The sequence below is a fragment of the Leptonychotes weddellii genome, chromosome 3 (genome assembly GCF_054177405.1).
Source record: "Leptonychotes weddellii isolate Sample4059 chromosome 3, ASM5417740v2, whole genome shotgun sequence".
Lineage (NCBI taxonomy): Eukaryota > Metazoa > Chordata > Mammalia > Carnivora > Phocidae > Leptonychotes > Leptonychotes weddellii.
The window spans coordinates 166818471-166845696 of NC_138371.1; the positions used below are offsets into that span (position 1 = coordinate 166818471).

General features: G+C 44.4%; 1 protein-coding gene across 1 annotated transcript in view; it reads right to left on the reverse strand.

The window, feature by feature from the left end:
• Positions 1–11471: 11471 nt before the first annotated feature.
• Positions 11472–27226, reverse strand: part of NALCN (sodium leak channel, non-selective) — a 282810-nt gene continuing 267055 nt past the window's right edge. The window contains exons 37-46 of the mRNA XM_081815176.1: positions 26833–26901; positions 25765–25913; positions 24806–24899; positions 23049–23181; positions 22287–22402; positions 20279–20436; positions 16810–16960; positions 14938–15087; positions 13676–13793; positions 11472–13157 (exon numbers count right to left, since the gene is read on the reverse strand). Coding sequence (XP_081671302.1) covers positions 12964–13157; positions 13676–13793; positions 14938–15087; positions 16810–16960; positions 20279–20436; positions 22287–22402; positions 23049–23181; positions 24806–24899; positions 25765–25913; positions 26833–26901 — 1332 coding nt within the window. The 3' untranslated portion in view covers positions 11472–12963. The remainder of the gene's footprint in view (positions 13158–13675; positions 13794–14937; positions 15088–16809; positions 16961–20278; positions 20437–22286; positions 22403–23048; positions 23182–24805; positions 24900–25764; positions 25914–26832; positions 26902–27226) is intronic.

Sequence of the window (27226 nt, forward strand, 5' to 3'; positions counted from 1 at the left end):
TACCAGCTAGAGAAAACTCCCTGCTTAAATTTAATGAGTTCCCATGATCAGATTAAGTTCACCTGGATAATCTCCATTTTTCACTAACTCAAAGTCAACTGATTAGTAAGCTTAACAACATCTCCAAAATCCCTTTGGCCATGGGCATGATCTCCCATCACAGTCCCAGTCCTGGGGGCTAGGGCTGAAGATCTGTGGGCCATTGAACAATTCTGCCTTCCACACTGCCCAGACCACATGACTTACAAGTAAGTTTTAGAGCCAGAGTTTGAATTTAGGTTTGTCTGACCCCCAAACTCACAGTAACACTATTTTGTAACTTGCCTTTCAGTGGGGAAGACAAATGTGTTACAGAGAACTTTATAGTTATCAACAAGCATTCCCATTTATTGTATGGTTTGGCCTCATAAGAAATTCCTTATAAGGCACTGCTGTTCCTTTTTGTGGATGATGAGACCAGGGATTGAGAATGCCTATTTGTTCAGGACACTAAAGGCAGAAAATAGCAGATTAAGGACTGAAGAACAGCTCTTGATTCCAAATCCCCTCCTTTTCCCTTTAAATCATCAAAATCCATTAATTTCTTGTTTAGATCATCCTCATTATCTAATTGGGAAACATTTACTGGGACAGAATAAAGAAAGTAGCAGAGCACGTCCCAGTTGGATGCAATGTTTGAATGTTACAGTGAGTCTTGTGTAGAAAAATGGGCCCACCTGTTATGCTAATTAAAGATGAATTCTACCCAAATGCAGAGCAATACTCCATTCAAGTCCTAAAACTTATTGTTCTTAAAGAAGATAGTCAATGAATTCTCATACCTAATTTAGAAAACAACCAATTCATGAAACAAAACCTTTTTACTGAAATTGCAAGTCAATCAAGCAATTGTTTTTGAGAAATGACAGGATTTTGGATATATCTCCTGTGTGATTAGGGAGTTAGCCCCTTCACAGAAAAAGCTTAAGAGGAGATCATGGAAACATCCTATTGCCAGAGACTCTCTTCAGTTCATTCCCTTGTTTCTAATGCAGAGAAAACAATGTAGCTTGAAAGAATGTACCTACAATTAAAAAGCTAGGATTCTTTTGGAGGTCAGAAGGATGGCTACATGTTAAGATTTTCTGGGCATGGCCAACTAGGATGCAGGCCTACAGAGCATCTCTCACCTGAGCCCCCATACACTTTAATCATTTTTTCATCTCCTCTTGGGGCAAAAGTTGTATCTAGTGAGAAACTATCCTTACACTGCCAGTTCAGAACTTATTTTATGTTTAAAGAATGGCCGATCATTTGTTCTAATGAAAAAGGCCAGAAATTCAGTTGTATCCTGGGCCGGTTTCCTTGTCATCATTTATAGATGCAAGGAGCTCTGTCACAATCTGGGATGCAATCTATGATTTAGACAAATTATGGAAAGAATTAGGCCTCAGTCAGGTCAATTTTGTTAAAAGCCTTCAGATCTTGGAGGATCAAGGAATGTAAGAGAAAGGTTAACCCCCAAGAACTCCTGGTTGGTGAGCAAACACATCAAAGAGAAATCACATTGTTCCCTTGTCAACTTCTGATGTTGCGATAACCAGTTGATTTCAAGAGACTTGGAATGATAAACATGAACAGGTTACAAGGCTGGGACTCTTTCGTTATGTCCATTTAGCTGGGACTTTTATCCCTTTATTTTTCATGAGGTGGGTTATTTTAACAGTAAATGCTTGTAACAACAGCCAACACCGAATCTGTCATTTTCAATACAGTCTTTCCTAAGAGGATATTTCTAGCAGATCGTGCTTTCTGTCCATCATTTCCATAAATGGCTGTGGTCTCCCAGGCAGAAAAATAAGGTGGATCTAAGGAAGAGCTGGTGGAGTAAGTCATTTTTGTCTCTTTATGTTGGTTTGAGAGCATCTGGTCTTTTCCAACCATTTTTTGGAGAGAGAATTGGTTGTGAGAACAATGTGGATGTTGATGGAGAAATAGAAGGTGGGCCAGAATGGTCAGTAGTCTGTGTGACACATGGTGATATGGATGTCATTATCTGACAACATGTGTATTCATGCCCAGTAGTGCACATGCAAAGATAATTGGGACATGGTCCCCTCCATCAGTAATATAATACTGATGGATTAACATTCTAGAATTCATATTTTAGATTTGGTCATATGTCACTTAGGGAAGGTCATATGTCCCTCCAGCACAATCATTTAAACAAATGCACAAAATGGAACTTCTCTCTAGGATATTTCTTTTTTTAAATTTTTTAAAAAGATTTTATTTATTTATTTGACAGAGAGAGATAGTGAGAGCAGGAACACAAGCAGGGGGAGTGGGAGAGGGAGAAGCAGGCTTCCCGCCAAGCAGGGAGCCCGATGCGGGGCTCGATCCCAGGACCCTGGGATCATGACCTGAGCCAAAGGCAGATGCTTAATGACTGAGCCACCCAGGCGCCCCTCTCTAGGATATTTCTGATGAAATTGCTTCTCAAGGTTGCAAATCAGTGCTCAAGACTCTTCTGAAAAGCAATTGTGGACATTTCATGCAGGAAATCAACTGCAAAAACTGTCATAGTTATTTGGGTTTTATTTATAGCAGGGAGGAGAATTAATAAACTGACATTGCATTTGTTCCAAATCTAAACTCGATGTCCCATTTTCAGAATATCTGTGTCAGCTCCACTCTGACAATTCAGAAAAAACAGAGACAAACAACAAACCAGCCCAGATACCAGAAGTGACCCGTGAACCAGTGACCAGTCAATACAAGAATCAGTTGGCTCTTCCTCTTCCTGGGTCAGGCTTCCCCTTTCCAACCAGAGGTTTTTAGGTTCCAATCTCTTGAGTCAATTGCTTTGAGAGGTGGGGGATCTTCAAATTCCAGTCCATATCATTCATTTCCCTTTCATATAGATTTTTCTCTTCTCTCCCTTCCAGGGACATTGATTTTCTTCCTTGGGTTTCTGAGAAAGCTTTGCTCCCCAGGCATCTTTATCCAGCTTGCTGACCGAAGCATCATTCACACTTCCCCCATGGCCATGAGGATTTGACACCTGCTGCTAGGGGCTCCAGGCTCCTCCCTCTGAAGGCCAGTGGTCTGAGTTTCTGGCAGGGGCCATGAGAAACGTTTGAGGGAAAGAGATTTAAGAGCTCTGATCTCTGAGAATGTAAAGACTGTCCCAGGTGCTGGCTTTACTTACCACTCCTTTTAGATGGCATCTGCCATGAGCTTCTAAATTCTTCTAGTTCTTTGCAGACTGGCAGTGGGCTTAGAGGGAAAGTTGTACCCCCCCAATGAGTTATACCAAGGGGCCCTCAGCACATCCCACTGCAGCCTCCCACACAGCAAACTCATTACCTCTGTGAGGAACGGAGATGCTATGAATGTCGTGATGGCGAGGGTGATCTCTGAAACTCATTGTGAGCATGGGGCTGAATGGTCATTATCAGAGATAACAATAGCTGGCATTATTCATATGGGCTTTACTGGCTATAAAACACACTCAGCAACACATCTCATTGGATTCTCACACTCTCGATGAGAGGCAGGTAAGGTATATATCATTCTGATGTCATTTTACAGAAGAGAAAAGAGCAGCCCTGGGGAAGTGAAGCAGCTCCTGGAAAGCAGCGCTGCTCAAGAATCCTCACCCTCCTGTGTTCTGGAAAACAGCTTACCTAAAAGAGCCATCTTTCCCCTGTGACTTAACACATGACTCACCAGTGTCTCCTTGTTTCCCCTGTGCAGTGGCCAGACACAGACCCTCCAGTTCCGTCTCCGCCCCAGAAGGGATTAGCTCTTTGACCAATTGAGACAAAATACCTGCTAACTTGACTTGGTCAAACTCTTACCAGACTTCTCCCCTTCCTGGGTTTGACCTTTGAACTTTGACTCCCCTGAGGTTGAGCCAGCATCAGGATGTAGACCAGCTGCTCCCTGTGAGAACGGGCTGACTTCAGGGAAAGACATTTCCTGATCAGCTATCTGATCAAGCTGTCCAGTCATCCCACTCCCCATTCCTGGTTCTTGTCACCTAGCTTATCCCTCCCAGGAAGGAAAATTCCTTTTTGCCTGAACTTTGAGAGGATCTCAGGTTAGAGTGTTCTGTTGCAATAGTCACTTGGACTGAAGTTCCTCCTCACCTACGTCTTTCTTCGTAGGTAATGGAGTGCAGGCTAAGGATCAAAGGTGGCCTCCTGTCACCCAGCCTTGGTCACCCCCATGGTCCACTTGCTAGGGTGGGTGGTTGAATTGTGGCCCTGACTGTAGGCCCCACCTATTCCAGGCTTGATTCTCATGGCCCACGGGGCCCCTGCAGCACTGTGTCCTGCAGGGGTCTCTGGAATAAAGCTCTTTCACAGAAAATGAAGAGCAATCTCAAAGGACCCTGGTGCTCCAGGGAAGGCTTGTGCTGCTGTATTTACACTGCTATCTTACCTGAACCTGAGAACAAGTTGTCTGTGTCCCACAAAGAGGTGAGTGAAAAGGAGGAATGGACAGGAATTCGGGATGGAAAAATGAGTCATCTTCCTAGTGGTTATGTTTTGTTTGGGATGAATGTCAGGGATGTCAGACATTTTTATTTGGAGGTGAGTTTAAAAACAATCCAAAGCAGCACCATTCTGTTCAGCTCAAAGAGCAGAGCTGAGAACCACATGTGTGCCAACAGGCCGTTTAGAGATGCTGGAGGCACAGGGATGGACGGGTCATCCTTCCCCTCAAAGGCTTTGTGGTCTCATGGAGGATCCATGTACATGACCTGGATTGGAGAAACAAGTGCAGAATTACCTGCCCAGTGGGCACCAAGCGTTCTGGTACTTGGCTAATCGTCTTGTAGCTGTGCAGCTTGTTGGCCCACTTCATACATTATTCTTTTCCATAATGCCAACCATAGTGGATTTCATGCAGAAATTCTGAATTTTGTTATTATATTGCTTTATAAGGAGGATCATCGATGGACTTTGCTGCCAGTATTTCTGTAGCTTGTTGATTCCTGTGTGTGGCTACGGGTCACACTCATTCTATACTCTGAAGGGCGCTCTGGAGAAAACTTCTCTAGGAGCCACCTGCAACATTACCTGCTTTTGCGGCTGGATTCCTTAAAATCCAATATATTCTGAAGGATGTGATCAATAAGCAGATGGTTCAAGCCCATGCACATGCCAAGAAATGAGGCATCTAATTAGCAGCTAGACCAGGGTGTGAGGCAGTTGCAGAAGGGGCGTGGGACCCCTTCCTGGGCTGGGAGACCCCCGGAAAAGACAATCAGGGCTGGTGGTGTGACGTGTCAACACAAGGTAGTTGTTCGAAGTGTGAACACAGCCTGGACCTTCAGGCTGTGCTCATTAGGACTTCGCAGAATCCCCAATTATCTTTTGACCTAGCCCTGAGCTAGGCCCCTTTTCATTGTCCCAAAAAAGGAGTCCATGGATCAAAAAGAACACCCAATTTGAAATTCTGCCTGGGTTTGGCTCTGAAGCTAAGCTGGTAGAACGCAGCAAATGGGCATTCTCTGCAGCCAGTGACGGCCCCGGGGAAGGAGGAGAAGCGAGATGGTGGCAGAGGCAGGCTTCCGCGGGGGGCAGCTCGGTGCCCTGCACGCGGGTGCGGAGGAGACAATTTGGGGGAAGAGGTCAACATACCCCCTGCAATGAATCCCTGAGGGATGTTTCAGTTAGTCTAAGAGTCCCACTAAACACGTCAAGAGACTATGGACTCCTTCCCATTCCGGTCCCCTGTCTCTGGCCTCAGATAGGAACAGAAGGGGGCTTTTCTCTCCTCTGGGCCTGGAAGAACCCACTGCTCAGTGTCCCCTGGCACCAGAGGAGGGAACTGAGCTCGCTCCTACAGCACTTGCTGTGACAGGTGGAATATACTAGTGAGCTGTTGCCAGCCTGATGTTCCCTAGTGGACTGTTTGTTGTGCTTCCAGTGTTTTCCTGGGTAGGCCCTACATGATGTTTCTAACATGAAATGCAGACTCTGAAAGAGAAGACAGTGTCTGGAGTCTGGTCTATCCTAAGACAACTGTCCTAAGGCTCCTGGGGCTAATTAAGACAGAGGACGTCAAGGCTGTACCTGTGGGAAGTGACGGATCTCTCAAGTCCATTGACGCAGGTTTATGAATTAGGGTTAGCACCTTGACAACAAGTAAGCATATTAAAAACAGTGTCAGTGCAACTTTTTTTTTTTTTGCTCAATCTGCTTTCCCTTCTTCCTTGTCATGCAAGCAGCTGAGAGAATAAAATCAACATTCTTTGCTTCTTGTTCTGGGAGAAAAAAGACGATTGGTTGGATTCTGCAGGCAGACAAGTGACTTTATCTAAGGTTGTACTAACCAACTCCAGGTAGTAAAATGATATTCATTATGATGTTTAAATTTGTGTGTGTCGACTTGGCAAGGCTATAGTGCCCAGTTGTTTGGTCAAACACTAGTTTAGATGTTGCCATGAAGGCATTTTTTTTTTTTTTTTAGATATGATTAACACCTAAATCTCTAGGCTTTGAGTAAAGCCAGTTACCCTTCATAATGTGAGTGAACCTCATCCAATCAGTTGAAGGCCTTAAGAGCAAAGACTGATGTTTCCAGAAGAAGGAATTCTGCCCCAAGACATAGAAATCTTGCCGGAGTTTCTAGCTTGTAGATTTTGGAATCAACATTACAACATCAACTCTTGCCTGAATTTCTAGTCTGCTAGCCTGCCATCTAGATTTTGGACTTGTCATTATCCCACAAAATTACATGAGCCAGTCTCTTAAAATAAATCTCTCTCTCTCTCTCTCGATATATACGTGTCTATTCTATTGTCTCTATTTCTCTGGAGAACTCTAATATACTCATTCTGTCTATTCCGGATGAAATGCTCTCCCTGGCCAGACCCACTGGCTAACATTCTAGTCTAGTTGCCTGCAAACATGACATAATATGTTCTATTTCCAAGAATGGAGGGATAGAGTAGAGACTACATCCCTCCCCATCTCCCTGTTCCCCTAGCTCTGTCCTTATTTTAATCTTTCCAACCTACTCTTCTGCTCCAAGATTGTTACCTACATTATACTCTTATGTCTCCAAAATTAAATAAAGACTGCCTAGAGTGGCTGTTCCAGCTTGCATTCCCACCAACAGTGTAAGAGGGTTCCCCTTTCTCCACATCAGGTATCTACCCCAAAGATAACAGATGAAGTGAAAAGAAGGGGCACATGCACCCCAATGTTCATAGCAGCAATGTCCACAGTAGCCAAACTGTGGAAGGACCCGAAATGTCCTTCAACAGATGAATGGATAAAGAAAATGTGGTACATAGATACAATGGAATATTACTCAGCCATCAGAAAGGATGAACACCCACCATTCGCATCGACATGGATGGAACTGGAGGGGATTATGCTAAGTCAAATAAGTCAAGGAGAGAAAGACAATTATCATATGGTTTCACTCATATGTGGAACATAAGGAATAGCATGGAAGACCAGAGGGGAAGGGAGGGAAAACTGAAGGGGGGAGAAATCAGTGAGAGAGACAAACCATGAGAGACTATGGTCTCCGGGAAACAAACTGAGGGTTTCGGCGGGGGTGGAGGGATGGGGTAGCCAGGTGGAGGGCACCCGTTGTGATGAGCACTGGGTATTGTATGCAAATAATGAATCATGGAACACTACATCAAAAACTATTGATGAAAAAAAAAACTGTTGATGTACTATATGGTGACTAACTGAACATAATAATAAAAAAAAGACTGCCTAAGAATATGCAGATAATTCAAATCAAAAAGCTAACTTTGTTGGCTATAATTTATGGGTACAACTCTCTTCATTGTGATCTTCACTAAAGAAGACTTTTCTGGATATTGTTACTCTGCTATTCCTGGCAGCCCTTGGTCAAGTGGCTGATTTATTATTTTAGATGGTTTTGACATGACTTGGAATGTAAAAGTACCATTTTTTATATGTATTTATTTGCAGAGAACCCATGGACCTTCGCCCACGTCTGTCCCTACAGTTGGATTTGCTTTCATTTAAATGTTAAACATCTCAGTGGCAATCAGGCACTGGGAACACTAGAAGGAATGATGCATCCAAACAGGTGGTTCCACTTAGTGTGATTTGGGGTCACTATCCACATCGTAGAGGAAATGGAGTGGTAGATACCCATTTGTGAAAGGAACACAATGAAGCTACATAATTCCTCTTGTAGGTAGGTTGGTTCTGTAACCAAGCCTTAAAATTGACATTGACATTGAATCACTGCCCACAAAGGGAGAACAAGAAACCACTTCAAATCTGCCTCTAACAAACCATCCATAGCTTAATTCAATGGCCAGCGAGGCCAGTCCTCCAAATGTTCAAATGGGATTCAGATACTTACTAGGCATACTACAGGCAGATTTTTTAATTGAATGAATGACATGCAGCATTGGGGATATAAATTTAATATAAAATATTAAATTTAAACCAGGTATACTGCTCAAATACAGAAAGCAAGCAGACATGGAAGCATAATTTAAGTGTGGCATTGGAATTGTTTTGCTATTTCAATTTGGTCATTTAGCTTTTGGGATCAGATGACAGGATATATTAAAAATTTTGTTTAATTTTTATTTCTGATAAAATGCATATAACAAAATTTACCATTTTAACCATTTTTAAGTGTAAATTTTAATAGTGTTAAGTATATTCACACTGCTATGTAAACAATCTCCAGAACTTTTTCATCTTGCAAAACTGCAATTCTATACCCATTGCACAATTTCCGTCCCCCAGCCCTTGGCAATCACCATTCTACTTGCTGTTTCTATGAGTTTTACTACCCTTGATACCTCATATAAGGAGAATCTTACAGTATTTGTCTTTTTGTGACTGGCTTATTTCATTTAGCATGATGTCCTCAAGGTTCATCCTATCGTTACCTATAGTAGAATTCCCTTCCTTTTTAAGACTGAGTAATATTCCATCATATGCACGTACATTTTTTTTTTAATCCATCCACCCAAAGATGGATATTTGGGTGCTTTCCCTCTTGGCTATTGTGAACAATGCTGCCATAAACAGGGGTGTAAAAATATCTCTTTGAGACTCTGCATTCATTTCTTTTGGATATGTACCCAGAAGTGGTAATGCTGGAATCATACGGGTGCTTCTATTTTTAAGTGAATAAATTCACGTCTCCTGCCTTTTTTTCTTAAACCATTTTTTAAAAGATTTTTATTTATTTATTTGGAGAGAGAGAGAGCACAAGCAGAGGGAGTGGCAGGTAGAGAGAGAGAGAGAGAGAAGCAGATTCCCCGCTGAGCAGAGAGTTTGATGTGGGGCTTGATCCCAAGACCCTGGGATCATGACCTGAGCCGAAGGCAGATGCTTAACTGACTGAACCACCCAGGCACCCCTCTCTTGCCTTTTTTTAAAAGCAAGAAGCTAAATTTTGGCCCTGATAGGGTATGAAACTCATCAGAGATTAAACAAGGAGTAACCAGTAAATCCAGGGCTTGAAACATCTGTCGAACTACAAACTCAGGATTTTTGATCTGTACTAGTGTTTTTCCAACTAGGTTCTTTGGAGCACCGGGATGGTTCAGGCCATCTTTGGGGGCTGGTGTGGGTTTGGGGGTGTATTACTTTTCTAAGGCTGCTGTAACAAAATGCTACAAACTGGGTGGCTTACGACGACCAAAATTTATCATCTCAGTTCCAGTTCTGGAGGCTAGAAATCCAAAATCAAGGTGTTGGCAGGGCCATGCTCCCTCCAACGCCTCTAGGGGAGGATCCTTAGTCACCTCTTGCAGTTTCTTGCAGCCCTAGACATTCCTTGGCTTGTGTCAGCATCACTCCAGTCTCTGCCTCTGTCTTCACATGACCGTCTTCCCTCTGTGTTGTGTCTTCACGGGGCATTCTCCTCCCTGTGTGACTTTCTCTTCTTAAAAGGACACCAGTCATATTGGATTACGGGTCTACCTCCTCTAGTATGACCTCACCTTAACTCATTACATCTGCAGACTCTTCCCCCCAAAGATCACATTCACAGGTACCGGGTGTTAGGATTTCAATGTCTCTCTTTTGGAGGGGCGGGGGGCACAATTCAATCAATCTCAGGAGGTGAAAAGAGACCATGTGACTGGGGTTCTCATCTTCATCCCCATTTCAATTGGGGATGCCTGCTTTAGCTTGGTTAATATTGTGGGAACTTTTGAAGGACCCTGTTTGAGAAAGAGCACCACTGCCAAGCAACCAATTGAAGCCGCTTATCTATAGTCTGCCCCTTCCTACAAAGAAGCAAGCAAACACATCAGTCATCTGGCTTTGAAAATGCTTTTGCTTAAGGCTTTATAACTGGATTTTCTTCTACATGCCCTTATCTTATTCAGCTTGGACCGTCGCTGAAGATGGGTGCTGCTCTCAGTCGACCACGGAGAATAGAGTGAATAGCATCAGTCCGGCCGTTCTCTCCATCCCTGTTCCCTGTGAGCCCCCTTGAATTGCCATATGTGCGATGCATGTGTGGTCTGGTCCCGTTGGGGGCTCTGGGTCAACTATTCTGCCCCTTATGCTTTCTGGTGTGCTTGGAACCAACAGCGTCCTTTAATTAAAGGCCGTGGGTGGCATGATGAGAGGATTACTATCAGTGTCTGGCTCCCTAAGGACCAGGGAATGTTGTGGCCGAAGTTTTCCCATCTGCATAACTGGACTCTTTATATGTTGATGAAAAATCTACCTTCTCGGCTTGCTGTGCGTTCTGCTGGCTTCAGGAAAGAGCAGAGATGAGTGCCACAGGAATTGTTTGGCTGTCTCACTGAATTGCTTAAATGTAGGGTGCTGTGTTGGGCGCCTGGGTGGCTCAGTCGGTTAAGCGACTGCCTTCGGCTCAGGTCATGATCCTGGAGTCCCGGGATCGAGCCCCGCATCGGGCTCCCTGCTCAGCGGGGAGTCTGCTTCTCCCTCTGACCCTCCTCCCTCTCGTGCTCTCTGTCTCTCATTCTCTCTCTCGCAAATAAATAAATAAAATCTTTAAAAAAAATGTAGGGTGCTGTGACTTCAAATGCATTGCTCTTTGGCCCTTTGCTTCACTGCAGAATGAACAACAACGATGTTCCGCTGAACACCAGTTAACAGACACTGTAGGAAGGACTCAGCAGTTTTTTGAGAATGAAGCTGTTTTACTCAAGTGTAATGAGCCAAAAAATAAAATTTCGTTTTCAGGCAGCACGAGTACAAGGCTCATGCCCGGGCCATGTAAGATCCTTTTCTGTTTTATTGTGGGTTTGGAAGGTACTCACTCAGCCTTATGGGCACACACGTGAAAGGAACATTCTGGCTTAGGAACTGAACTGAAATGAAGATCAGGGACAGAGCTTTTGCCAACTAATTATAGGCAGAATATTCAAATACAGAGTTTGCAAAGTGCCTGATTCCTAATGATCCCGCCCCCAAAGCCCCCTTCCCTCCTTCCACACACGAGAAAGGGTTTAGAAATGACCAACTCAGAGTAAATTCTTTTACAAAGTCAATATTTATTTGATTTGCTTATGTACAAAAAGTAAACTCCAACTGAACATAAAACCAAATAAAATCCTTTTGGCAGCACTGACTTTAATTACCCATTATCCTAGAGTCACAATTAATCCTACAAACAATAGATGGCACCACAATGTTACGTTTGTTATACAGAAAGGATTTGGCTATTTTAAGAACGTTAAATAGAGAAAAAGAGATCATAAAGCAACCTGGGGTGTCAAAGGACTCGGAGATCATCACTCCGTTAAAAGAAATCATCAAAACAGCAAATCTCCAATCAAAAATAATGCAGTTGAGGGCCCGGATGCACTTCTACTTGGTTGACCCAGCATAAGAGGCCCAGGTACTTCGTAATCCCGTCGCATTTTAATTTTCCCAGAGCACATGGTGTGTGAAACAAATACAGCTGAGTTGTGGGGTCCCTAAACTGTGAGTTCCAAGCAGGATTTTACAAAGTTGCCATTATTTTCATAGAAGAGTCTGGTAGCAGGGAGTCATTTTGCATTGAACATGGAACTGGTGTGTTGGGATCAACTCATGATATCTTTGCCGACTTTATGGCAAATTGGACACACCCTGGGTAGGAAATGAAACCAGTGATAACATGACACACCTGAAGATTTCTTTAATAAGCTGAATCATGTAGTTTTACCCTTTTTGCTAAACTTAGCTATTAAAAGCCTTAGAAAGAAACTCAACATCTTTATGTAAGCAAGTCCTTCCAGCGATCTATGTACATGTTTGTTTTAAACCAGTTGGCTCCTTGGGCCAATTTCTTTGCCTGGTCCCTGTACACACAATTCTCGAGGAAGCAGGCAACGGTTTCATCAGAGTGACTGAGGCCAGAAATTGACTTGGTCTGACCTCTAGATATCTTGTGCATATTTTTAAGAATAACATGAGAAAAAGAATATACGTTTAAAAATTCAGAATCTGTAGTTTGTAAAACTACTATCATTTTCATATGAGCTCAGTGCTGACCTTTTCAGATCAATCATAAATAATAAATTTTCCCAAGGGCAGTATTTCTAGTGGAAGTGGGAAAAACAGGAACTAAAGCTGTAGCTTCTGTAGCATGAATATCAGCCGCTTTGGGCTTAGCACTCTTTCAGGGGGTGGTAATACGGCACACGAGCATATATGGAGATACACCTTAGTTTTCATAGACAGGACATACGAAATGTTTGAATGATCTACACCTAGTGTTGGGCAATATTACGAATACTACCATTATGCGAATTTTCTTGAACACACGGTAACAACCCCTTATATGCACAACTACCACAGACCAAGTGTTTACGCCCCCCTACGGCAGGACAAAAATCCACTTAAAGAAAAAAAATCTCGTGACAAGGTGGAATCAAATGACGTCTCAAGTCGGGACTGCTCACTAGCGGATGTTAGACCGTAGGAGGACAATGTCAGAGAACAGTGTTCCCCATGAGACCCTGCTCGGCGCTGCGTCCGCCTAAATATCCAGAAGGTCATCGCCACTTTCGTCGCTCTCCACCGTCAGCTGCCGGGTCCACCACTTCTTAACCTCAGAACCGCACGACGCGGTGTCGGTCATGGGGTTCATTTTGCACACTACAGACTTCATTGTTGTGCGCCCTGCAAATCGTAAGTTGACCGAAGACACTGAGTGGCTTATTGGTTTGGGTGCTGTGGAATTGACAAGAGTCCTATGAGCAACGCGGAGCTGTTCACCCCTGTGCAAGCCATTCCCGAAAAGCGGAGATCTCCCCAGCAGTAACAACAGTCCTGCTAAATACGCCCCCCATAAATGGTAAGTATGAACCCCTTCTAGCTCTCGGTTCTTTATATTCATAAACTTTACATGCATGGACTTGAAAATTCTGTTCATGGGCAACTAGTAATACCATTCGAAAACACGCCACCCGCCCACCACCACGCTTTGAGATAATCACAAAAAAATTAACCAAAAAATCACTAAATGTTCCAATCTGGGCAAATATAAGTGTCATAGAAATATGGGTGAGTAGGTGTTCGTTACTATATACAAAGAAAGAATATAAAAACAAAGGAAAAGGACAGATAGTGTAAGCAGTAGTGAGAGGAGTCTAAGGAACTGGAGAGGCAGACCTGAACTTGAAATCCGAGACCCAAAGCCCACCGAGTGTAGACACTGAGTCAAGGGAGAAAGGACCCGGGGCACACACCTGAGGGCAGCCGCCACTGCCCGAACTTCCTTTGGGGTTTCCCGGGGTCTGTGGCGTCCTGCCGGCTTCCCCCTCTGTCCGACAGCGTAGGGCTCAGGAGCTGCTGCTGGCTGCTGGTCTGCACGGGGCGAGAGTGAGGCAGTCAGGGCTCTTTCTGACCGCTCTGCTCCCCTTCTGGCCTCTGCACTGGTCTGGACTCTCATTTTATGGTAAGAAAGGAAAAAAGCGCCATAGGAAAACAGTACTGCAGCCGCAGAGTGCACAATGGGAAGGGAGAAGACAAAATGGGTTCAGAGAGTCCAGAAAAGCCAGAGTCACTGCTGCACGTGAAGAGACGGGGTGCAATTCTCCAGGTAGCGCCTCCTCCGGGCAGCCCTCCAGGGTTTCCCCACTCCCACAGCTCCGCCCCCCCCCACCAGCACCTGCTGCCCCCCTTCCTTCCTGGTCTGTGGCGACACCGGGCCGCCGAGCCTCAGGTTTCAGTATTTACCGCGGAGCTGTATGGGCTGTGTCTCTGCACACCACGAAGCCCGACCCTACCAGGGAGCTCATCTCAGGAAGCTGGATCAACTCCAGCCGGTCCACGACTGCGCCCTCATGAAGGGCAGGACTTCCTGCCCACTGCTGGTCACCGCGCAAGGCTCTCCAGGGTGTCCGAGCCTCTCTGCGCATTTGTATGGACATGGACATTGCGTCTGGAAATGGAAATAAGCTACGCCCTAGTAAAAAGGTCCTCGGGCTAATCCCCCTGAATTCCATATGCTCTTCCGATGCCCAGCTAAGGAAGGACAAATCCTTAATGAGTCTGATTATTTAAGGAGGTTGGTGGCCAGTTACAAACATTTCCACTGATTCTACTGCAAGTTCCTATGACTTGGTAGAAGAATGTATTTAGGGCAGAGTTTCCGGCAAACCACATTCTTCGTGTAATATCGCTGGACTCCAATTAAGCCCAGAGAGATGCAGTGTTAACTCTTTAGACAAAAATCGACAGAACTAGTGAGTTCAGGGCATTCACTTTTTTTTTTTTTTTTTTTGTATTCATACAATTCAGAATCAGAATCTTTTGAAACAACCCCAAACGATTCCGAGTTGCAAAGATCCAGTCTGGATCAACATGTTCCAATTGTTTTTAACTTAACAAACTTCCAATTAGAAATACTGTCACCTTGTTTGAAATGGCTATGTGAACGGCACCAAATTATTTTTTATTTTTAAAAATGCACCTAATACCCTTGGAGGAAGGACGCCTCATACAGTACCTCAGGTTGCATATTATTATCCTGACTGTTAGCGTTCATGTCCTCACTGGGCTGGGTGGTCTCGATACTGGGGGGATTCAGGAACCGGCTCAGCTCCTGCTGTTGGCTCTCTCTCAGGCTGTGGATGATGCTGCAGGACTGCTGCTGTTTCTATGGAAATATGATTATTCTCTCGGTAACAGAAAAATCAGCCCAACGTCCCCCCGTCCCCCACCATTCAAATCATATTTTCTTCTCTCCTCCCCAAAGAACCTGTATGCTTGGTGACCTCTTCGGAACTTCCAAATAAGGATGCTTAACTAATTTCCCTATCACACTGCTATGAAGGAGGGCTTAGAGACTCCCCAACCCACGCTCATTTGCATAACAATGGGAACAAGTATGTCCATTGATACAGCTTGTGTTGTACTTAAAATAGAATTTTTGAATCGCTAATGTAGGTGTTCTCTTTTTTCCCTTCTTATTTTGCTCTGTGCTCATTAAGCCAATAGTGACCACCCTTTTCCTCTGGGTCGTTAGAAGCAGAGAGCCTTGGGTGGATAAGTGAAACCCTCGCTCTTGCCTTGGTTCTTGGATAAGAGCACGCCAGTCTGTTTGGGCACACACTCGGGAGCCCAGTCTGGTGCTCATCCAGCTTCCCGTGCCCCTTGGGGCCTGTGGGGGGCAGGTTGGATCGCTAGAATGAGCAGGGCTAGGACGGGTCAGCCATGGCTGAGGCTTTGCTGTAGGAGGTTGGGCTGTTTCGTTTCTCTGGGGACCTTTTCTCCCCCAATAGAAAGACATATTTCCTGCTGGTGTTTTGGTGATTAATTTGATTTTTTTCCTCTGTGAAGGGTCAGTCAAAAACATTCATAAAAGTAATTATCTAGTAGAAATGCCTATTGTAAACACGATGTATGTCAACATAGAATGTGTTCATTGATTTATGAGTCAGAGAATCTTATAAGCTTGTAATTCTGAAGGCAGCAGACAGATCATTAAACTCCCAGGAGAGGTGGCCTTTGTTAAAGACCAAACAATATTATCAACGGTATGGTGGGATTGTTAGAAACAATTTAAAAGTAGTTTTGTAAATTCAGTTGCCACACAACATGTAGAGATTTTGGGCATTTTGAGTAGCTGAGTTTGATAAATGGAAATCACAAATATATTAATAGCAATAAACTGCCTTTTTTTCTCCTAAGGAGAGAGAGCGCCCAGCGGGGGTGGGGGAGGAGGTGGGAAGAGGGAGAGGGAGAGAGAAAAGAGACTCTTAAGCAGGCCCCATGGCCAGCATGGAGCCCAATGTGTGGCTCGATCTCATGACCCTGAGATCGTGACCTGAGCCAAAATCAAGAGTCAGACGCTTAACCGACTGAGCCACCCAGGCGCTCCTCAGTAAACTGCTTTTTAAACATTCATGTTCTATTATAAAAATGTGATTCAATGGGAACGTCTTACGAACTCTGCTTAAGAGGGCACAGCTGGGTCTGGACTGGAGCTAAGGCGCGAATCATCATGTGGCCATCACAGGGGGATGAAGCTGACAGAGTTGAAGGGCCACAAGGCTAATCACAGGAGGATCTCATCCTGTTGCTCACGAAACTCTTTTCTCTTCTTTTTTAAAGATTTTATTTAATGGAGAGAGAGAAAGAGAGCATGGGGGGAGGGGCAGAGGGAGAGAGAGAGTCTCAAGCAGACTTCCCGGAGCAGGGAGCCTGACGCGGAACTCGATCCCAGGACCAAGAGATCATGACCTCAGCTGAAGGCAGACGCTTAACTGACTGAGCCCCCCAGGCACCCCACCCCATCCCCAAAGCTCTTTTCTTTTCTCCCTCTTCTTCCTCCTTTGAGAGGAGGAAACAAAACCCCAGACACTTCCAGGTCACTCACAGCTCGGATGCGCTTTAAGCACTTTTTCAGCCACATGCGGATGGTCTGCTTGGCCACCTCCTCCTCGATAGTGTACTCCAGCTGTTCCCTGGCCAGCAGCTCTTCCAGCTGCAGACTCTTCCGGATGTCGACCGACCGGTAGGACAGCATGCTGGTGGGGGGACAGGAGAGCAGTCCAGGCCTGACTCCCCCGGGACTCTGACCGGTGGATATCTCAAACTCCAGAGAGCACATCACTCAGTCCAACCACAGTAGTGTCCCTGTGCCACCGGACTTGCTGGGGGACATGGGCTAGTTATGTCACCTCCTCTGTAAGACGGGGACACTCATGATACCCACCTTATTAAAGGACTGAGTTAATACTTGCGAGGTGTTTACAGGAGTCAGTGCCCTGTAAGTGCTTGTAAAACAAAAGATCCAGGCTGGGCCCTCATCTACATTATCAGCTGCTTCAGGCTCTGGAACATTCCCTGTTGGAAGGAAGAGTGCTCTCTCTACACGTTGGTCACATTTGGTCACATTCAGGTCCAGGAGGGGATGGGTAACAGGCTTGGCCAAAGGTCATGCTTCCTGCTCCTTCCCCTCCCCCCAGTTCCCTCTCTATTGATCTCATTTGTGCCCCTGGATCCTCCTCATTCATTTTGGTGGATGCAAAGTCGCTCCCATTATGACCTTGGCACAACAGCTCCAGGCAGTGGCAGATGAAGCCAACACAGCCCACGGGTTGCCTCCTCAGGGCCCCGGGGCAGTGAGACACTCATACGGTACCCAGGCTGAGAGGTCCACAGCCAAAGGGGAATGCAGCCCTTTCTGCAGCTTGGCGCTCCCCGGTGCCCCCACCCGACCCCAGGTTAGCACTCAGCCCCCGCCTGCCTGTCTGTGAGCTCAGTGGCACCTCCGTGGCCCACGTCACAGCATGGAGGTGCTCAGGAGGCCTCCCCGGGCAGCACCGGGACCTTCTCTTTGCTAAGGCTCTTCCCACCACGGAGGAAGGAAACGTGTTTGCTCTTCCTCTCGTCCCTGCCTCATCCAGAATCTCGTCACTGCCGAACTGTTTTCATCATTTACTGAGCTATAGGGACAGGGAGGGGCAAGGGATGCCCCCATTGGCTTCGCCTGGATCCACTTCATCAGATGCCTCACTGGCTTCCAGAGAGGCTGAATGATAATTGCTCATGACAGCAGTCTGTCTCCGTGCTTCGCTTTCAGCCTAAAAATATTTGTCACCAGGAGGAACGACTTGGTGACATTGTGAGAGAGATGGCATCCTTTGCTAATCACACGTATTTTGTGCCTCTTTTTCTGCCCTTTAGCTTGCTCCTGGGAGAAGTGAATAGCGGGAAGTAAAACAATTAACTTGCAAGAACTTCTCCCAGGTCCTTCCTGTTCTGATCTTTTTTTCAAATTTCAGTCACAAGTGTATTTCTGTCCACCTGATGCTGCTGAATGTGAGCCACCACACCCAACACTTGACCTGTCAGGTCCGTGCAGCCTGATGAAAACAGCTGCTGCTAGAGGAGGGCCTTGGCTTTTCCCGTGGGTGGGCCTCTTTGAGAGTGGAGCCTATGGGACTTTTCCTAGAAGAACTTTGAAATGCATAAAATAAAATACATATGATTACAAAGGAAACCAACTCTATTGAAATACGGTTCTCATATCTTCTTTAAAAAGGTGATGACAGAATGGATAAAGAAGATGTAGTATCTATACACTGGAATATTTCTCAGCCATAAAAAAAGAATGAGATCTTACTATTTGTGACAACGTGAATGGACCTAGAGGGTATTATGCTAAGTGAAATAAACCAGACAGAGAAAGACAGATACCATGTGATTTCACTTACATGTGGAATCTAAAAAATGAAACAAACAAAGCAGAGGCAGACCCATAAATACAGAGAGCAAACTGGTGGTTGCCAGCAGGGAGGGGGCTGGGAGGATGGACAAAGGGGATGAAGGGGAGTGGGAGGCACAGGTTTCTGGTGTTGGAATGAGCAAGTCACTGGGATGAAAAGTACAGCATAGGGAATATAGCCAATGATGCTGTAATGGTGTTGCTTGGTGACTGGGGTTACCTACTCTTGCGGTGAGCATAGCATAACATACAGAGTTGTTGAGTCCCTGTGTTGTACACCTGGAACCAGTGTAATATTGTGTCAACTCTACGTCAATAAAAAAAGAAATAAAATTAATTTTAGAAAATGTTTAACAAGATGGTGACATAGTAACATAAATGCTTCTTTATTATTGCTTTAAATATTAACATCTAGCTGAGGTCAAATGACCACTATAACTTAGAAGTGCTGGTGAGTGTAAAGGATATCTAAGCTATCAGCCATGTCAGAGATGTGCTCTGAAAATATCTGTGATTTCTGCTGGTGACAAAGACGCACGTATTGTTAACATGGCTGTGGTTTGTTGCCTGCATTCATCACTGAAGAAAATGCTGCATTTCAGGGAGTGATTCATGAAAATAAAGATGTGATTATTTCCAAGTCCATGGACCTCAGGATTTTATGCATGGATTCCTGTTTAAAAAGCTGTTATGGATTGAATTGTTTTCCCCCTAAAAAATTAGATGTTGGAGTCATAACCTCCAGTACCTCAAAATGTGATCGTATTTGGAAATAGGTCACTGCAGATGTAATTAGTTAAGATGAGGTCATATCAGAATGGGATGGGTCCCTAATCTAATATGAATGGTGTCCTTATAAAAGGGAAGACTTGGATACACACACACACATACACACGCGTGCACATGGGGAGAACCACACACGAAGATGGAGGCAGAGATCGGGGTGATGTTTCTACAAAGATGGCAGGCAAAACCCCAGAAACTGGAACAGATTCCCCCTCGCAGCCTCAGAAGGAACCAGCCCTGCCGAGCCCTTGAATTCAAACTTCTAGCCTCCAGGACTATGAAACAATACACTTGTTTAAACCACTGAGTTTATGGTATTTTGTTCCCTTGGTCCTGTCTGGGTGCTCATGGAATGGAAAATGTGGTTTGCCATCCAAGCGGGGCCAGCCATCACAGAGCAGCCTCACGAGTGAGAAGATCTGCCCATTAGCCCCAGCTTGACCACCGAGGCTGCGTCGCTGAGCAAGTCTCATGACTCTCCGGGACCAGATCCTTCCTCACAAAACGAGGGGCAGCCACTCTCCCCGAGGCCCCTTACCTCTCCCCGTCAGGAGCTCCCCAGTCAGTCAGGGGCAGTTCTGGGGACGTCAGACCACTGCTTCTCCCTGCTCCTGTGTGAGGCCCTCACTCAGACACGGTCCTTATAGGACAGTGACAAGGCCACTCGGAGCCCGAGCAGGGCGGCCTCGCCTCATCACCTCAGGGGGTGTGGCATCTTGGCTTATGAACCTCCTTATTGGTTGTGTTTCACGAGGCCTTGAACGGCCATGCTTCAGGTTCTGGACCCGGATCAGCTCTGTGACACGCAGCTGGGAAGACCCCTTCGTACCTGAGGACGTCATGGAAAGTGACGTCACCACCATTATGCAGCCTTTCCATTTCGTAGCACATGTGCTTAAACAGGAGCTTGTCTTTGTCCAGATCCACCTCCAGCCTCCCCCGCAGCAGCCTCAGCAGGAACTTTACCCGGAAAGTCGGAATCACCCCCTGGCGGGCAGAACACAGTGACTGGTAAATCATCTTCAGGCCGTAATGATTCACTTGGGATTCTGTTTTCACAGAAAAAAAAAAACCCAACAAAAAACAAAAACCACCCAGAACACCAGATTTTTTTCTCAAAAGATAGGTAGCAAGGAAGTTGTTGGCCTCCCCGGAGGCTGGGTGAGGCTGTGTGCCTGAGAGGAGCACCAGACTGAAAGCTGAGCCCTTGGATTTTCTGCCGGAGCATCCCCGGGTCTGTGGGATCTCAGAGCCTGGCAGCCCTGGGAGCCTAGCAGGGTACCAAGCAGGCCCTCTACCTCCCTGGCCTCAGCCTTTGCTTTGCCAGCCTCCCCTTCTCCCGCCTGTTTCACTGACTCAGCCCCTGCTCATCTGTTTCTCGAAAACACATGCTGAGTGGGTTGGTAATGTGTTAGCACAAAAAAGCAGAACATTCCCATGTACACGATCCTCCTCTTCACTTCGCCCGGATGCCACAAACTTCTAAACGCTTATTCTGAGTGGTTCTTCCAGGGAATTGTCACTCCCGTTCAGGTCTTCTCCATAATTAGAACAATTACATACAAGAGAACCTGGTCAGAGCAGCTCCAGGTCCTGAAAATCGAACACATGTTGCTCCCTCACAGGCAACACCACCTAGCGTCTGTGGATTCAGGCCCTGGGCAAGAGGCAAGGGCAGGGGCAACCCACGAATTCCTGTCAGTTACTGACACCTTAACCTGTGGCCAGTGGTGCGCTCTCATTGCCGTGTATGTCCAAGGAAAGCAGGTTCCTGCAGGCAGCCATCTTGGGGCCGCAGGTGGATCAAGGGGAGAGGGGAGAGCTAGGCCAGATGGCCACATGTGCAGGCCACTGTCTCAGAGAAAGCCCCCTGAGCCTGGTCCTGGGGAACTGGGGGGCGTCAGGGAGAGGGGGGCAGAGGGGAGGGGAAACCGGGCATTGCCACGCAGGCCTAGCTTGGCATGCCCCTTTCCTCAGCCTGTTCTGGCTCCTTGGTCTTCACGCCCTCTGGGAACTCTTCCTGCAATGATTTTTGGATCTTCCCTCCAGATTTTCCCACAGTTGAACTTTCCTTGGTTTTCAGAGGTTGGGTCTAACAGCCAGACCATCATGACCACCCCACTAAAGTGGCCTGCCCCCCAGTCCAACCCATCTCTACTCTATTACTTTCTGCAAAGTACTTATAGCTTCTTGAGGTAATAATAATTACAATTATTGTTTCACTTTTTATTAGAACAGAAGCTCTGCGAGCATGGGGGCCTTTCCATTGTGCTCATCGCTATATCCCCAGCACCCGAGTGTCTGCTAGGATGAAGAAGGAGGAAGAAGAGGAGCAGCAGAAGAAGGTGCTGCTACTTTGGCTAATTCTAGGAAATCTTGGGTAAGCTTTATGATGAAAGCATTCAAATAATAAGTCCAAAAAAATTTAAAAATAATAACTTTCAGAAACCACTCAATAACTAATTAAGATTGCAGTTGGTGGCTGCCCGTGGCTCTGTGTTACATCATCCTTCTGGTGAATTGAACCTCACCCCTTCTCCTGCCCCCAGCCCAGTGCCGGTTTCTTCAGAGCTTCCTTGGTTTCCCTTCCTTGGTAACTTTCTGAATGTCCAAAGAAGAGGACGTCCATGGTTGGACAGGACATGAGGGGGACCACTCTGTCCCTCTCCCCTCCCAGCATATTCTGCTGAACAGTCAATGGAGGCTTTCTACAATTCACCAATGGCCATTCCAAATTCAGTAGGTGTCCCCATGGTGACAAAAAGACCAGTTAAATCGTCGAGGGAGAGCAATGAGTCTCTTTGGGGTGGGCATGAAGAAGCAGCCCCCTTTCCTACCTCTCGTTTATCATCCACCATATTCCATATGATTTGAAAGTGGCGAAGATCGTTATAACTTAGAAGCTGGTCCTCCTCTGTGGAATAAAACAAGGAGAAATTCTCCACAATGATGGCTAAGAAAAGAAAGAAGCAAAGTGGAGAAGTTAGATAATTAGGCTAATGTGTCATTTTTTAGAAAGAGTAAAACATCTATTATAAATAATGAATTTTATCCCCTACATTATAAGCCAAATTTTTAAAGTGCTTTTAGTGTGTTTTCCAAGTTGGCATATCTTACACTTGGACTAAGCTATTTATCCATCTTCTGCCTTTTCCAAAACATGAGGGTCATGAGCAAAAACAGACCTTCTGTGTGTAGAGATATCCATGCCATCTGGCTTTCACTCTTAGTTGACAGTTCCAGGGCAGTTTGTAAAGGTCAGATTGGGTTCTGGGTGGCCCCACACCTGGGTGAACACCATGTATCTTTCAAAAACTTACCTGTGATCTTTCGAGGCCCTAAAGGTAGCCCTCCCTGAGAAGAGCTCTTTTGAAATTAATGATCATAATTAATAGGACAACTCTTGAAATTGCAATCAACTGTCATTTACATGCCTTTCAAAGGTCTTTTCAGCTTCTGGATCGACAGGCAACAATTTATAATTAATGCCATGAAACACCCGCCCCGAGCAATCTGGGATAATTACTTGCAAATTGTACGTAATTATCTAAGTACCTGAGCTTAAGGATATTAAAACATATTCAATGAACATCACTTACCTACAAGCAGATTTAGCATGATGTAGGCAATGATGACATAAAATGAACAGAAATACATAAGCGCCCCAGCATAATTTCCGCAGTCGGTTGCCCAGTATGTGAATTCATCTGGAGTGCAAAAGGGAGGCTGGACCTGCAGGGCCACAGGGGACAGGGAGGAGGGATGAGAGTGAAGAATACAAATTTCTGTGCATCCGCTGAAGTGAGGGAACTATTCCTCCGCACAGAAAATATAACTAATTTCAAAGTTAGTCTCTCAGAAGCCACATACATTGAGTACATCACCTGTGGCAAAAATCAAAAAGAATATTTCATTTATTCTACACTTCCAGTCTCGGAGAATCCCAAGTTCATTGCCATTTTAGAAGCACAATGAAAATGAACCGGTTTCTTCCAAGAGACATTCTTTCTGTCACCTCCACTAGTCCTGAATGCTAAGTAGTCACTCTGATGGGAACTACACAAAGTCAAAGAAAAAGGCATCTAAAAGACTTCTCTGACCTAACTAATGGGTTAAGATTTATGAAGATTTGTTATACGTAGCAGACTCACATTCAAACTGTGTAAGAAGAAACCAGTAATCCTCATTCCTGGAGCACATTTCTGGGACATTACAGAAGAGCACAAGGCTCAGGTTATCAAAAGCCTCCCTGTCCTCAGTGGCCCAATAAAATGCCAACACCTCTGAGAGACCTGGTCTCTTTCAGCCAGAGAGACTACATTCCCATAGCACTCTGCTTGTTCTTCATTTAGAACTTATTTAATCCTGCCTTCTATTATATCTGATTCGGTAAATTCTGTCCCTGTTCATTCACACATAGAGTTCTTTAGCTCCTACTATGTGCTAGATTTCTACCCAGTGTTGGAGACAGACAAGCCTAAGCAAGACATAGACTCTGTCCCTCCTTCATGTTGCTGCTGGTCTAGAGCTCGATGGGAGCCAAGGACTGCGTGTGGCTGTTAAAATGTAAATGTACGTTAATGAACATCAAACACTGTTAGATAAAATTTAGAATTCAGTTGCTCAGGTGCACTAGTCACATTTCAGGGGCTCAGTAACCACATAGGGCTACTGAATGGGAAAGAGCAGATTGCCAGCAGCGTTGCCGAAATTTCTCCTGGACAGCGTTGTTCTTGAGGTTGTGAGAGAGGAAACAGAGATGAAATAATCAAGTGAGTAACTCACTACAGTTGGGATACACGCTACAAAGGAGAAACACAGAGTGCTGTAGGAACATATCACCGCAGTCTTAGCGTGGGGCGGGACTCCTGATGGAGCCCACGTTGCACTGGAGATGGGAGGGGCAGCGAGGAGGAGAGAGGAACCAAGGGGATGGTGTAACTCCGAGCCTGGCTGTAAGCTCCTTGAGCATGCCCTGGAATCATGGGAGACCTAGCACCTAGCACAGTGCCCAGTATAAACCAGGCGCTCAGGGAATATCTGTTGAGTAAATTCAGTTAAAGAAGCAGAACTCCCCTGGCTGTACTTGACTGCCAAAATGTTAAAGGTAGGAGGGAAGGAACAATGTCCACATAATTCGGATTGCCAAATGGAACTACAATAACTCAAGCTGGGTTCACTGGATATCCAAACACTGTCATGGAAAAGAATGCAATTTTATGAACTAAACGGCCAGGCTATGTGTTTTGTACACAAAGTCTTGATGCTAACGAGGATGACGCTTGCCAATGTTGCATAGTGAAGAGTTTCATTTGGTTCTAAGTTGAGGCACTGTTAGGGATGAAGAGAAGTTTACCATACAGTCATGCATAATCTTATTCCAGTCTTCGCCTGTGACGATTCGGAATAGTACAGTGATGGCTTTTCCCGCTGAAGAAAAGTTGGCATGCCTATGTAAGGAAGAAAAACCAGAACGTGGGTAATATGGTTTGTCATGAAGTAGTAAGGTGTCCCCACTAAAACAGGTAGCTTTGGGAACAAATTTGGTTGCTACGTTACCATGTCTAAAGGCTATACCCTCTTAATTTGCTTGTTATTCATACTTGCCCTTAAGCATAGTGGTCTGAATAACCCAACCCTAGCATGGTGCCACCAATCTGTGGCCATGCATCTTGAATCACTGAGGGTCCCAGCTTTGACAAGTAAAAGTGATTCCTTCGTTCACATGGAGTTTGCTATAAAATGCGGAGCTGCCACGGATCAAGTAAGTAATATCTGCAACAAGACACATTTGTATTTAATTTGTTGTGTAATTACGTTTTAAAAAACATCTGTGAGGCGCTTCCACAGAATTTAAGATAATCTTTGAAAAATGCTTTTCATACATAGTAACCATTTTGGGAGTTAGGACTTCCCATGTTTTGTTTTAAAAAGAAAAGAAAAAGGAAAACCCAAAGTCATTTTAAAGTGTAATTAAAAAAAGAATGTATTGTTTTTTGGCAGTAGATGGATAGAAATTCGCCAGGATATTAGAAGTGGTTATTCCTGCATGGTGGTAGATTTGGAATTATGGATTTGTGTTACATTATGGGAGTATTATGGAAATAAGGTTTCTAAAATCAATATGTAGGCTATTTTTAATTAGAAAAATGTGATTTAAAATTTGGCCATTTTATTTTGTCTTTGTTTCCAACTGATCGCTTCCCCCTTCCCTTTTGTCTTCAACAGGCAAAAGTCATTTGGATTTTTTATTCATGATTTCATGACTAAAAAAGTTTGCTTCATAAATGAATAGAAAGATAAATATACACCCACCTGTTAATATTCTCTCCATATTTCACAGTACCAAATAAAACAACTCCGGCAAAAGCATAACATAAGAGCAATAGGAACATCCCCACTATGATGAAGAAGCTTTTATACATGCTGACGACTACAGTCAGGAGGAGCATCTTTAGCGTTACCTGTAGATGAAGATGGGGAGGGGAAAATGAATATTTAATTCACTTAACCGGGCCAACCTGGGAAGTGAATGACAGGTATGCAGGTTGGCACAAGAGTGACCTTCATTTGACGATTGCTTTGAATTAATTCTTATTAAAGGGTATTAAATCTGAATATTATTCAAAAAAACAGAGAGAAATTCAACTTGTATTTCAAACTGTTCAGCCTTTTCAGCCAAATTAATAAAAGCCCCTCCCTAAAATTCCTAGCTTCCTGTTTTCTCTTCTCTTGCTGCCTCAGTTTCTATGAGGAGGGCTGTCCATTTTTGGCCTATCCCATCACGTAGACAGGATTCTTCCACAAACAGATGTTCACAGAAACAAGCCTAAACAATGACAAAATGCTAAATAGCATCAAACATTGAATGTACTGAACATGTGCATGTATGGAATGTTTATGAAATAATGTCACTAATAAAAAAGGAAGCAACTTTAAAAAATGACAAATAGATGCTGAGTGTATGCATGAACAAGAAAAAATATGAAGAAATCTGGGATCACAGAATCATGAAGCTTCATTAAAGATTATTTTTCTTTGCAGTAAAATAACTTTATTACAAATAAAAACAATAAAAATAAAGAAGTATTAAGGAAAACCATTGGCTTTTGCTTTCATGCCCAGTATGTTATCTTTAGTTGATGATTGAGTTCATCTAGCAAATATGAAGAATAAATAAAACAACATAAATATCAGGAAACATATCTCAAGATAACTAAGCTACTGATTCATTTTAATATTTAATATTTGCTCATTTGGACTTAGGATGACCAGCAATTTGTTAACTTCCAAGACCGAGAAGGACAGCTGAAGTCAATTAGGCTTCACTCTTTTTTTCTGTGTATATGTAACCTTTGATAGTATCCTTTACAATGTACTCACATGCTTTCCACAGATAGAGAAAAACCGGAAGACAATCACGCAGGCACCCATCATGTAGGTATATGCGTTCTGAAATTTAAAAAGAAGAGAGCCACTCATAATGTGCACAAAAGATCTTGTTACAGTTCCAGTTTTCATTTTAAGTCTTCTGTGAAGTCTACTGAGTAATTAGTTTAATAAAATGTGAAATTCTTATAAGAAATTTATCTTTAAAAGGTGTTGAAAAGGTCACTGCCAAAACTCATGAATAAATATTAGCTATAAAATCAAATCTTAAATGAAACTTCGCTCCCTGTTTTGCTCAGCTGAATTCTGTATTTTAAAACTTATTTTACATAAAATAGCGACCAGCTCCTTTGAGGAGCAAGAAAAACTTAGGGTACCAAGGCAACAT